Consider the following 12,459-nt stretch of genomic DNA (forward strand, 5'->3'; position numbering starts at 1 on the left):
TTCCAAAAACAAACTGCAAAAAAAAAATCCATCACATGGAACCATGTTTCTGACCCTTACCTGGGTCATCAGCAGGGTTCAGATCCTTAGATCCACAACACGGAACTCAATCACTTGAGCTAACTGATTATCTGGTGGCAGCAGCAGGCAGTTATCCTCCATCTTGGATCTCACAGAAGAGCCACACTTTGCAAGTGGAATGCACAGCTATTTTCTAGCAATCCGAGGGCTGTTGAGACTCAGGAATCTGGGGATGAGTTCCAGGTATAGGAGGGGAGTGTGCTGTAGTGGTTATACCCTCTTCTGTCCCTACACTTCTAATCTTCAGCCTCTGTCTTCATTTTGGTTCTTGTACCCTCATCACCACCCTCTATACCACACTCCTTTGCATATTTGAATAAGCCTGCTTCCTCTTTTTCCTTCATATGTTCCTTGGGTTCTAGTTGGGAAGGAGAGGTGATTGAGAACATGAGAAGCAGTCTCTTTGCCTCTCGTTTCTGTTGTACAGCACCACAGCAGTCCCAGCAGTGCATGTGTAATCCAGTCAGCCTGCAGGAGTAGTATGTGAAAGGAGGGTGCAGATGGAATCTTTGAAGAATAACTTTTACAGCCCTAACAAACCTCTGCTGAGAAGGTGCCAAGTGTGATGTTTTTCGTATACTTATAACTTGGTCATATTTGAGCAGCCTTTCACTAAGACAGCGCAAGGCACACCCTAGACACCAGAGCATCCCTTCTGCCAAGTACCAAGGTCCTGCTCTAACATGTGGAGGCTTAACTAGAACTTCTCTCTGTATAATAAATAAACCTGACAAAAATAGCATGGCTTTCCCTAATTTCAGTCTCAGAAATGGCTCAACCATTTTGGTTGAAGTTTTCAAAAAAAATCCGCCTCAGGCAAACATGTGGCCTGTATCAACCCAAACAGTTAAAGTTTAGCAATGATAAAAGCAAATGAAAATGGGACCTTAGAAACTATTTTGCAACCTTAACTACAAGGGCTTGTCTATGTGGCCAATTACTGCCCAAGAAGCAAGATAGTGAATCCTGTAGCACATTAGCATACTGCACAGTAACATCCCATGTGGACACTGCTACAGCACAGTGAAAGTCCCAGAATGCAGCTCGGTATACTACTGCATGGAAGTGTAGTATGGCAAGTCATACTTTGGAGCTTCAAGTGTACTTAGCAGTGCTCATATGAGTTATTGCTATATGGCAAGCTGGCATTCTGTAGATTCATACGCTGGCTTGCTGCACAGTAACTTGCAATGTAGACAATGTAAATCATTTTACAAATATTAACTGAATTTTAAGGCTAGCATAGAGTACCCCGTAAAAGGTTCTAGGGAGGCATTCTGGTTTGATTAAAGTTAAGATCTTGTGGGTCTTGTACAGTAATAGTCGCTACTGGAGTCAATGAATACTGATCCCCTGCCATGTGACATAGATATAACTTTTTGTAACCCTGACCATATGGCATGTCAGAAGACAGGAAGTAGACTCCAGATTCAGGAAAATACATAAATACATACTTTAAGCATGAAACTCAAATCATTAAGGTCTATTAGGCTGCTTAAAGTTGAACAGATGCATCAATGTTTTTTCCAATGGGGCTATAAAGAGAAACCCTTATTACTAGCATTCCTGTGTCAGATCTTTATTACGTGTTGTTAGAATTAAATGAAAGCTTTCATAAAAACGGAACAACCAAAATCTTCAGTCCTTCAGGGACCCAGGAAAAAATGTAAAAAGGGTATTGCAATATTCCAGTGTGGTTGGAAGGAAGTATTTTACCAAAGCTAAATAGAATGAAGTCCTCCACAGCACTACATGTGGCAGGCTGAGACATTTTTGTAGGCATCTCTAGAGGATTGTTAAGTGTTAAACAGTCATTAAAATTTTCAAAACGACTTTGATCCATGCACAAATATTGCTCAGGAAAGATACATTGTTTTACAAGACACTGCCAGGTGAGATGATATATCCCAATAGCAATTAATTGAAGTTTTGTCAGACCGAAGAGATGAAGGCTATCCATTGGGAATGCTCTACCATTAGGTCTACTGTGTGCATACTGAGGATTGTTAGTAGCTTTAGTTACTGATGTTAACTTAGCGAGTGTGTAGGGAGATACAGTCTAGGTAGCCAGGACCAGAAAATATACATAAGATTTTATAGCGCAATATCAACACCTTGAATTGCACCTAGAAATCAATATGAAACCAGTGCTAAGTGAAGTGCATCAGAAAGTTTCTCATGGAGCATTTTTCTATTGGAAAATGCCGATTCATCAAAATTGAAATATTGCGCGAGAGTGTAACAATCTCACCGGGCTTATTTGCAATGGAATTGCCTGCCAGGCAGGTTTCTGCTGGAAAACAGCCTCATTTCCTGCCAGCTCACCTGCTGGGCTTCAAAACTTGCAACCACCTCAGCAGCTCAGAGTATGTCTATACAGCCCATGGAAAAGAGTTCCCAGACTGATTTGAGAGATGCATTCCAGAATTCTAAAAATAGCAGTATGGACAGTGTTTTGAGATTGCAGGTTAGGCTGGAGCTTGAGTGACTTAGTGGGGCTCATGCTTAAAAACAGCTGTGTGGACAGCACTTTGAAGTTCTTTATAGATTCTGGTCAATATGCAAGTTCTAGCTCAGTCTAGGACTTGGACTCTGAAGCCTAAGAAACTAAGTTGAGTATGTCACTGGGAGGCTTGCTGGCACAAGCTGCAGACATATGCTTCCAGGGCTTCCGTGCTTCTGGCTCTGAGGCAGTCTGTAAGGTGGTCTGCCCTGAAATGGTGCTCTTAGGGCTTCCAGAATCCCTGAGTTTCATGACTCATTGCAGGGCATCATTGGAAATATTTTGAAAATATTTAAATGAAATGTCATATTGATTTTTTTCTAAATAACATTTTGAAATTCCTGTGGGGTGAGAGAATTTGACATTCCGCTTTTCATTCTGTTTTGAAACAATTGTTGTTTTTTAATTTTGGGAATTTCCTGTGGAATCAGAATTCTAGTTTTTATCCAGCTCTAATGTTAACTACTCAAGCTGTCTAATAATGCACTGGCTGTCCTGTAATTTTCAAGTGTTTTTCTAGTGTAAAATTACTGTACTACAGTCTGGAGGTCAAAGGAATGCATAACTCTGGGCAGTGAAAGTAGTGACAGATGACCATTTGGTGCACTGTGCATTGGAAACCTTTTGAAAGTTTTGGCCACAGCATACATAGGTTAACAAACAAGAGGATCACTAATAGCTACTTATTTTAAATAACAGAAATTGAGTCTGGATTTTAAAAATCTATTAAAGTTGTATATTGTTAAGAACATAACATTGAGCATATGGGTTTGGGAATTGTCATATTAGGGCATAGTAGTGATGACTGGAAAAGTGGACCATATTAGTCATCTTTTGGCAATATTTTAATGAAATCATCCATGAGAGACTGGATCTTCCAGTAGAGTTCACGTTAGTCTTATCCTTGAGTGCTATAAAAATGGTTTATAGTTCACAGCTCTGTAATTTGTGTGTCATAATTAATAGTCAATATTTGTGTAACATGTTTATTTTTTGGTCTTGAGGATCAATAATTTAGAACCTGAGATGTATTCCCCCTATTGCATGTGCTTATAGGGAGTTAGAAAACACCTGCTATATAAGATCTTTATATAAACATTGTTTTCTCTAACAGTATTACAGATCTCATATAGCAGGTGTTTTCTAACTCCCTATAAGTGCAGACAAATCTCAGGTTGTTATAAATTATTGATCCTCAAGACCAAAAAATAAACATAACGTTAAAATAATATTGACAGTTGATTATCTCTCTCACACACGCATGCACATGCATACACATATAATATGTTATAGTGTCCTGAAGTTCTTACATTTCTTTCATATTCTGGTCAATATAGCACAGTGCTATACTGCATTTGATCTGATTATTGAAGGTTGATAGTCATGAACTACAGTGATGTGTGAAGATAATTTTTGCCTTCATTACAGTAGGTGGTAAGTACTTTTACACTGCCAACTCAAGTTTTGATCACTCCCTAAGCAGCTTCGTCTTGATTTTCAGTTTTGGGAGTTTGGCCAAAGAACATTGTTTCTTTGTTTGTTCCTTTTTTTTCCTTCTAAAAGTGACAGATAACAGAAACAATGGTTGCTGCTGCAATATTTCCTTTCCCAACTCTGCAGATCTTTTTTCTTTACGCCTAACTGCTTATGACAGATTTTTATTTTATGTTTTTGTATTAGAGTGATTTATGATTAAATGTTAATGTAATAGAATTTTCACTGTGCTTTCATTATATTCTGCTAGTTTGAACATTTTTTCAAAGCAGCACACCAAAACCCACTGTTTTCTATGAATAAATAATAAAAAGCGTGTCTGTACATTATCATTCATGCATTCTCCAGTTGGCCCATCAGTGATTTGTCTGCCAGCATAAAGTGGGCACTTCATATTAAACAGACCTTAACTGAAGCTGAAATTCATGTTATAATTTCAGCCGTTCTTTTCCACAAATCCATAGAATGAGGTTAGTTGTGTAAGTGCAATAATGTTTCATGGAACCTAGTGAACAAAAAAGATCTGTGATATGTTACAAGTGGAGTATTTTGGATCTGTCTTCTGCATCCTTGTTAAGACTATTCAGCAGGAGCTTTGCCAACATCTAGAACATGTATCTATAAACATAATTTTAAAAGGATGCTGCACTGATACATGAGCCACCAAATGAACTGAAAATAGGAATCTTAGCAGTAAAATTTTGACTACGGATACTTTTAAGGAACAATCTATAATGGTAAGGAAGTTGGATACTGTAACTAGTGAAGAGAGGTACAAAACATATGGATGAAAAATCTAAATTAAATGTAATCTAATTTAAAATTGGTTAAAATGAAAAAAACAAAGGTTAGAGAAATTTTCATCTAAAGAAAAACTTTATCAAATAGATTATATTGGTAATTTAAGCCCACAGAGAAGTGGCCTTATTGTTGTTATAACCAAACTGCAGGTGAGTTGCAGGAATGATGGTCTGGGTGAACAATAATATTGAAAAGCCGGTGCAGAAAATTCAGATGACAAGGATTCAGATCATTATTCACTTTCTTCTGACACTTAACTTTAACAAGTAACAGCACAAATTCTACACAAATAAAAAGAACAAATATATACTTACCCATTAAATGTCATAGGAGTATTTGTTGCCAAATGCAGTTATTTTTTAATTTTAAGAAAATGACCGTTTTAAATTGCTCAAAATTTTAGTAAGTAATCTTTAAAGCATTTTCCATGGAACCCAAGCTAAATGGAAAATAGAATATTGACTGACTTTGAGAGAGTTTTTGAACGAGAACTAAGACATGAAAGTAAATTGATTCACACATTTTAAATCACTTTTAAATTTCCAGTTCACAGGTAATAAGAAAAAAGCAAGAGCCTGGTAAACATTTAGTTCTCTCGTTAAAAAAATTAGCATTTCTCTTTATCCATTTTTAGGACAGGACATTAAAACATAATTTGAGCTCTCTAATAAAGGACAAGTAACTTAACTGCCATTTTTTAAAATTCTACTATAAGGACCACAGCCTTGCTGCAGGAATGCATGAATTGGTATGTAGCCTGAGGGTGGGCAAGGCTGCGGCCCTCATAGTAAAACACAGGAATTAACAGAAACACTTGTTATAAAAACAAAGATTCTGATCCTGTAAAGGGATCTTCTCTGGGTCCCATTGAAATGAATGGAATTTGGCACCGAAGGAAGGACCCACTAATGTGGATTAAAGTTGCAAATAAAAATGCTATCTTATTGCCATCACTTTGCAAGAGAAGGCATGGTGAGATTATTAGACTGTTGTGCAGTATTTTATGCTTCACTTTGAAGAGAAAGCTTTTGAAGGCAAAGAACTCATAAAGCATAATTTGAAATTACAGTGGTATTATTATTATTATTAGCTATTATATTTAATGGTTCTACTGAAACAAAAGGGAGAATTCAGAATTCTAGGTTTAAAGAGAGAAAGTGAGTAACAAGAAAAATCATCTACTGGATTTGGAGTTAACAATGATCCAGTATTTTTGGGTAAAGCACAAGAAGGGAATAAAACCTCACACTCTCAATTGAAAGGTTAAAGTCAAAGTGTTTTAGAAGGTTTAAAGGAGGATCTCTGATTAAAACAGTCTTCTTTAAATCCCCTAACACTAGGTATGATTAGAAGGTACAGTCTGCTTTGTGTGATGCTATAACTGATGAAATATTTGTTATGTGCATAATAGAAAATGTTATGTGACTATACAACCATTTCCTCCATTTCTTTTATTTTATTAGGGTTTATACATCTTAGTTATAGATATCTGTATGAAACCTATTGTACAAAGTTTTTCTGTTGTATTACAAATGTCAAGGAAGGCTCCATTTCTGTATGGTGTGAAAAATACAATATATCTAATTAACTTCAATTAATGACAAACAGTAATGGGACACATAAATTATTCCTGAATATGACAGCCATTTATGTATTAGCTTGTATATCCCCCACTTGTGAGGGAGGTGAGTCGAGCTACATTTCACTAACAGATCTCACTAAATATATGGGCCTTTGCCCACGAAAGCTTATGCACAAATAAATCTGTTGGCCTTTAGGGTGCCTCTGGACTCTTTGTATGTCTTTTTATCACAGTCGAGGTCCAGGTCAGTTACCTAATTCAACTAGCATGTATGTGGTCTTCGGTAGCTTTTCTTTTTCCCATGAAGAAAAGAAGGAGAACTTGTGTATTTGTTTTGTTTTGTTAGAGGCCAAAGATCTTGCCTTTGCATATTTGGTTCCAGGACTAGAAAGATACTTTTGATGTGATCTGTTTCGCAATGAAAGTATCCTAATTAAAATTTCATAGGCCATGTCCATCAGCTTCAGAAGAATGGTTGTTCTCATACAGTGGCTTTAAAAGAATTTATTAACAGGAATTTTGATTGTCCTACCATTAAGATCCTCTTCAGCATCTCCAAAAACATAGCCGTAGTATTGAACCGTATTCCCTCTTTTACATTTGTCAGGCATAAAATTCCAGGTTTGTGAGTTGCAAGTAAGTCTTGAGAATATATTACTGTGCAGTTTCCCAGAAGTCTTCTCTTTTATGTCAACAGAAAATTTGGAAACATCTTAAGATGTCAGTCTTTAATTAGCATCAGCATTCCTGCACTCCACCTTCAAAATTCTTAAAATATATGTCCTACATGTAATTGATCAAATTTACTTTCCTAAGCCAATGTAGAAGGAGTTTTTTAGTACTTTCCTTACTGAGGGATCTCAAGCACTCTGGGAAGGTGATGAGAGTGACTGACAGAGCTAAGAATGATGCACCAGCCTTGGCAGCTGGCATGTGGAAAGGACTTGTGCTGCTGCATTGATTTTAATTTTGAATACCTGTAAAATGTTGTGTCTTAAGTCAGTAGTGGTGATATGTATTAATAGTATTGCAGTAGGGAGGTAACATGATACTTTTAGCAACTTACCATTGCAATACCCCATGATATTGCATTATAATTTCTAAAAGAATATGGTAACACAGGGTGAGAAATCAGGTAATTCAGTAAAACCATATAAAGTAATGCAGAAAAAAAAGTGGTTCACCAGGTAGACCTCAGATAGATATGTTGTCCGAACTGATACTCAGTTCAATTTGATATAATTTTAAACTTTAAGTTACTTTCACTTTTAAATTTGTCTCTAAAACAAAATCTTGCAAAACAATTTCAGATTCAGTTTCCTGAAAGTAGAAAAGTTACACTAAGCAATGTACGTTTGTTCATTTTTATGTGTTAATTCTGATATTCTAAAAGCATGCAAATGGCATTTGTCTTTAGATTTACAAAAACTGTATATTCAGAGTTTGAATTATTTAAACTCCCACAACACATGCACTTTTGCTTTTCAAGCATGAGTTATAATTTAATTAAAAACTTCTGGTGCATCGCTAGCTATTTAAATATTAAAATGTTCCATGGATCACTTTCGATTATCTACCATCATGAAATTCCTGAAGATGTCAGATTTTTAAGATTCCCAAAGTTGCACTTGGAATTGTCTGTTGGTGCAAAGGGGACTGTGATAATTACATACATCCATTAGTATCAGCAGAGGAGATAAACTTTGGGGAGGCTTAATGGGAATGTCTCAGTGACAGCTAGCAAAGAACATTTGGCATGATTAAGGATAGATTTGAATGTACTTGAAAATATACTCTCATTATGGATGCCCAGTGGAAGTTGCACTACAAATGTTAAATTCCCCAGAAGAAGAGTTGTGTGGCAGGGAAGCTTTGAAATCCACTGTGGCCATCATCCGAATTATTCTCTTCTCTTTATGTCTTTCTGCTGTCAGATTCATTTTGTGATGCCCAACTTGCTCTCTGCATCTTTGAAAAGAGGCAACTTGTTGATTTCTGTGTTTCAGATTGTCCGAAGACGCATAAAGGACTGGCTTGAGAGGAAGAAACCTCCATTTGGTGCTATCAGCAGCTGCGTGCTCCTGATGATCATCTATACAACATTCTGTGATACTTTCTCCAATCCAAATATTGACCTTGATAAATTTAGCTTGATTATAATAGTATTCATAAGTAAGTTCAGTTTTAAAATATACTTTTTATCACTTATTAGTCTCTCGCGTGTAGTGAACAGCATGTACTGGAAGGAAAAAAGAAGGAAATATATTTAACTGCTATGGGGCTAGATTTTTGTATTTTTAATGCATCTCCCAAGCAGGAAAGATAAAAAAAATTCCTAGAGGCTGAATACTTTTAGGATGTTAAGTAAGCAGCTACACTAATAAAAGTATGACTCCTGCTATTGTATGCATTTGATATTGCTCAGAGTAGCATTTCCTTTTTAAAGTAAGAAGTTTTCAAATATCAATGTCCATCTTATTGAAGTTGTATCTATTAAAGGGCAATTTCAGTTGATTTGGCACTCCTCATTGAAAATGTAGATTTCAGTTGGAGCTATTATTGACAGAAATTTATGTTAACAGCTTATAAAAAGCTGATTTTTACCTTTCTTACTGAACTATAAATCTTGAAAATATTGGAATTTTTATGTGATATATTTTCTGTGGTTGAAGAAAATTGTTAGAAAGTACATTTTAGATGTCTTCTACTTTTTCATCAGATTTAAATAATATATTTGAGAGAACAGTGTCCTGGTATCCATCAGGTAAAAATACATTACACGATCATTAAAAACCAAAACAGCTCAATCACCTGTTACCTCCCCACATATTCTTTAATTATTCATTTTAAATACTTAAAGCAGAGTAAGGTTTACACTGTCTTTCTTTAGCAGAGGCCCCCAGCTAGTGCAACCGTGAAAGTGGGCAGCAGTGGTTGGGAAAGGCGGTTGGCCCAGATGCCAAGGACATTCATTGATTCAGCATACCTATGCTGACAGGCCTTCTCTGTAGTCCTGAATACAGCTTAAATATCACCCTCCACTGTCAGATCCCCCAGTATCACCTACCTTCCCAGTAGGTGTAATCCCGCACTATTACCCTGCACAGCAGATCCATTGAAGTCAATAGGACTTTTGCCTTTTACTACATTTCTTCTTGCATCCTGGGTTGCAAAAGACTACATGCTCTTCAGTCAGTCTGTCACCTGACATACAAAAAGGAAATAATTTTTTTTCACTTGTAAGTAAACAGAAAAAAACAAGCTCATCTATGAAAAAATTAATAATTCCATATCTGTTTAAAAACACTCAGTTCATAATAAGTACATCACTGAATTGAATAATGTTTGAATTTAGTAAAAACTGCTGAGTTTGCTCTGGATTTTTAGATAAATCCTGATCTAATCTGTGTTTTACATTTCTCATGGCCCTGTTTTGTAAGGTTGGGTTTTGTACCCCCTTTCCCACAGTGTTCATCCTGCTGTGGCTGTTTTCCCACAGTGGATAAGTTGTGGAACACTGTCAGCAGACAAGCACTATATATATGTAAAACACTAACGATATTTGCTGCCAATACAAAATAATAAAATGCTTGTATAATCAATAGTAAACTGTAGAAGTGACATTGTAAAGTGAGAACAAGTAATAAGAGTATGCATTGAGAGAGCTTTTTCAAAATTGCTGAGGCAAAAATATAAAAACCAAAAAGAATTCAGATGAAGGATATGTATGCCAAGAGGAATATTCTCCTCTCATGATGTGCTTGTAACTTCTCATGTACGAATCCATTCAAATAGAGAGAAAAAACATATTTTCTTAGTTAAAATTTAAAGAAAATAAAAGAAAAACATTGAATAAAAGATACTCATGTTCCACTGACAGCAAAACTATGGAGGTGAGAAACAGGCTAAGCTGCTTTGCAAACTATGCTTCCTTAGACTGTTTATGCAGTCCAGTTGCTTTCATTGCTTTTCTTGTCATTTACGTCAGTGTTCTTAAAGATTGTTCTGTTTGTGCCACATTCAGGATAAAGAACAATTTCCAGTATAACATTGTGTTTCTTAAAACTAAAAATAATCCAACTTCATTTATTTTTTGCCTGTTCTATATTTATTCAGTTCCAGTGTGCATAACTAAGCAATGTGCACCTTGACACTTGTAGATACATAATTTGCTAAAGATAAAAAGCATGTCTTTATTTCTAACGTTGAAAAATAAGAAAAGTTGATGAGATGAATGAGAGAAATTGTCTACAAATGACTTCATTGGAGTCATTGGCCATGTGCCATGTTATTTCAGTGGTGAATTTGGCCCGAGGTGTTTAAGAGGAAAGCGTATTTATTATTCTCCAGATTACTGTTTTATGGTAACTTGTATGTTAATATTTTAACCTCAATAGCATATTCATAACATAGCACTGGTAGCAACATTGGTTTTAATATAACTATTTAAAAAAGGATGTGTTTTCTATGCATGTTAAATTAATGCATTTATGCCAAAGAAAAAATTATTTATAATTTTGTGACAATTATTTGATTACTTAATTTGTGATGTAAGTGCCAAATGAAATGTGAGGCAAAAATGTATGTTACTAGTCCAAATCCCTCCTGAAACAAGCAGCATGCTCTATATGTATATGTCTCCTATAATGCCTGTTAACAATTATGGAAAGTACAAGCATTTCATTGAGAGGGAAATATACAACGGAGTGTATACAGGTTTGTGTGTGCAGTATTCACACTTACACATGATTTTTGCAATAAGTTAAGCAGAGATGGGCTAAATTAAAGTATCTAGCACCTCTAAAGTGTGTCAAAAGATTGCATTATGTCATCACTCCTGTAAACCAATACTATGGGAATGGATGCATGGCATTCACCAGTCAACTTTTCTGTCAGTGAAACATCATGGCAAGAAGTACCTTATTTTCAGGAAGTACTTCTGCAAGGCCATGTCTACACCACAGTTAAGATCGAAGCGGCCACAGTCAATCTTCTGGGGTTCAAATTAGTGGGTCTAGTGAAGACACTCTAATTCAAATTGGGAGAGTGCTTCCATCGATGCCAGTAATCCTGCTTCTATGAGGAGTAAGTAGAGTGTTTAAAACTGAGTGATTTGCCCCATCCCTATGTATCAGATATATATCTTTAGATCCCTTATGCAATTTTAAAAAGTATGTATACAGTATACAGGACAGTGGTTTGTGTGAATTTTATGTTTACCATGTAAACTTAAATTTCACTTGTTTTTCTTTCAGTATTTTCAGTTCAGCTGAGCTTCATGCTTTTAACATTCCTCTTTTCTACAAGGTGAGTGGCTTAGAATGTTTTGAGCAGACGTACATTATAGAATGTGTATATTTATTTATTTATGCATACATTTGGGGCGTGGTCCTGAAAGAATCCTAGAATCATAGAATAATAGGACTGGAAGGGACCTCGAGAGGTCATCGAGTCCAGCCCCCCGCCCTCAAGGCAGGATCAAGCTCCGTCTACACCATCCCTGACAGATGTCTATCTAACCTGTTCTTAAATATCTCCAGAGAGGGAGATTCCACCACCTCCCTTGGCAATTTATTCCAATATTTGACCACCCTGACAGTTAGGAATTTTTTCCTAATATCCAATCTAAACCTCCCCTGCTGCACTTTAAGCCCATTACTCCTTGTCCTGTCCTCAGAAACCAAGAGGAACAAATTTTCGCCTTCCTCCTTGTGACACCCTTTTAGATATTTGAAAACCGCTATCATGTCCCCCCTTAATCTTCTTTTTTCCAAACTAAACAAGCCCAGTTCATGAAGCCTGGCTTCATAGGTCATGTTCTCTAAACCTTTAATCATTCTTGTCGCTCTTCTCTGTACCCTTTCCAATTTCTCCACATCTTTCTTGAAATGTGGCGCCCAGAACTGGACACAGTACTCCAGCTGAGGCCTAACTAGTGCAGAATAGAGCGGCAGAATGACTTCACGAGTTTTGCTTACAACACACCTGTTGATACAAC

The 12,459-nt window shown here is 36.3% G+C and overlaps 1 protein-coding gene across 2 annotated transcripts in view; it reads left to right on the plus strand.

The window, feature by feature from the left end:
* The window catches only part of SLC10A7 (solute carrier family 10 member 7), a 194,724-nt gene that overhangs the window by 152,338 nt on the left and 29,927 nt on the right, over nt 1–12,459 (plus strand). For both annotated transcript variants that reach the window (XM_075929990.2, XM_075929991.2), the window contains 2 exons: nt 8,468–8,633; nt 11,717–11,768. In XM_075929990.2, coding sequence (XP_075786105.1) covers nt 8,468–8,633; nt 11,717–11,768 — 218 coding nt within the window. The remainder of the gene's footprint in view (nt 1–8,467; nt 8,634–11,716; nt 11,769–12,459) is intronic.

Source organism: Pelodiscus sinensis, chromosome 4 (assembly GCF_052426305.1).
Source record: "Pelodiscus sinensis isolate ZL-2025 chromosome 4, ASM5242630v1, whole genome shotgun sequence".
NCBI lineage: Eukaryota > Metazoa > Chordata > Testudines > Trionychidae > Pelodiscus > Pelodiscus sinensis.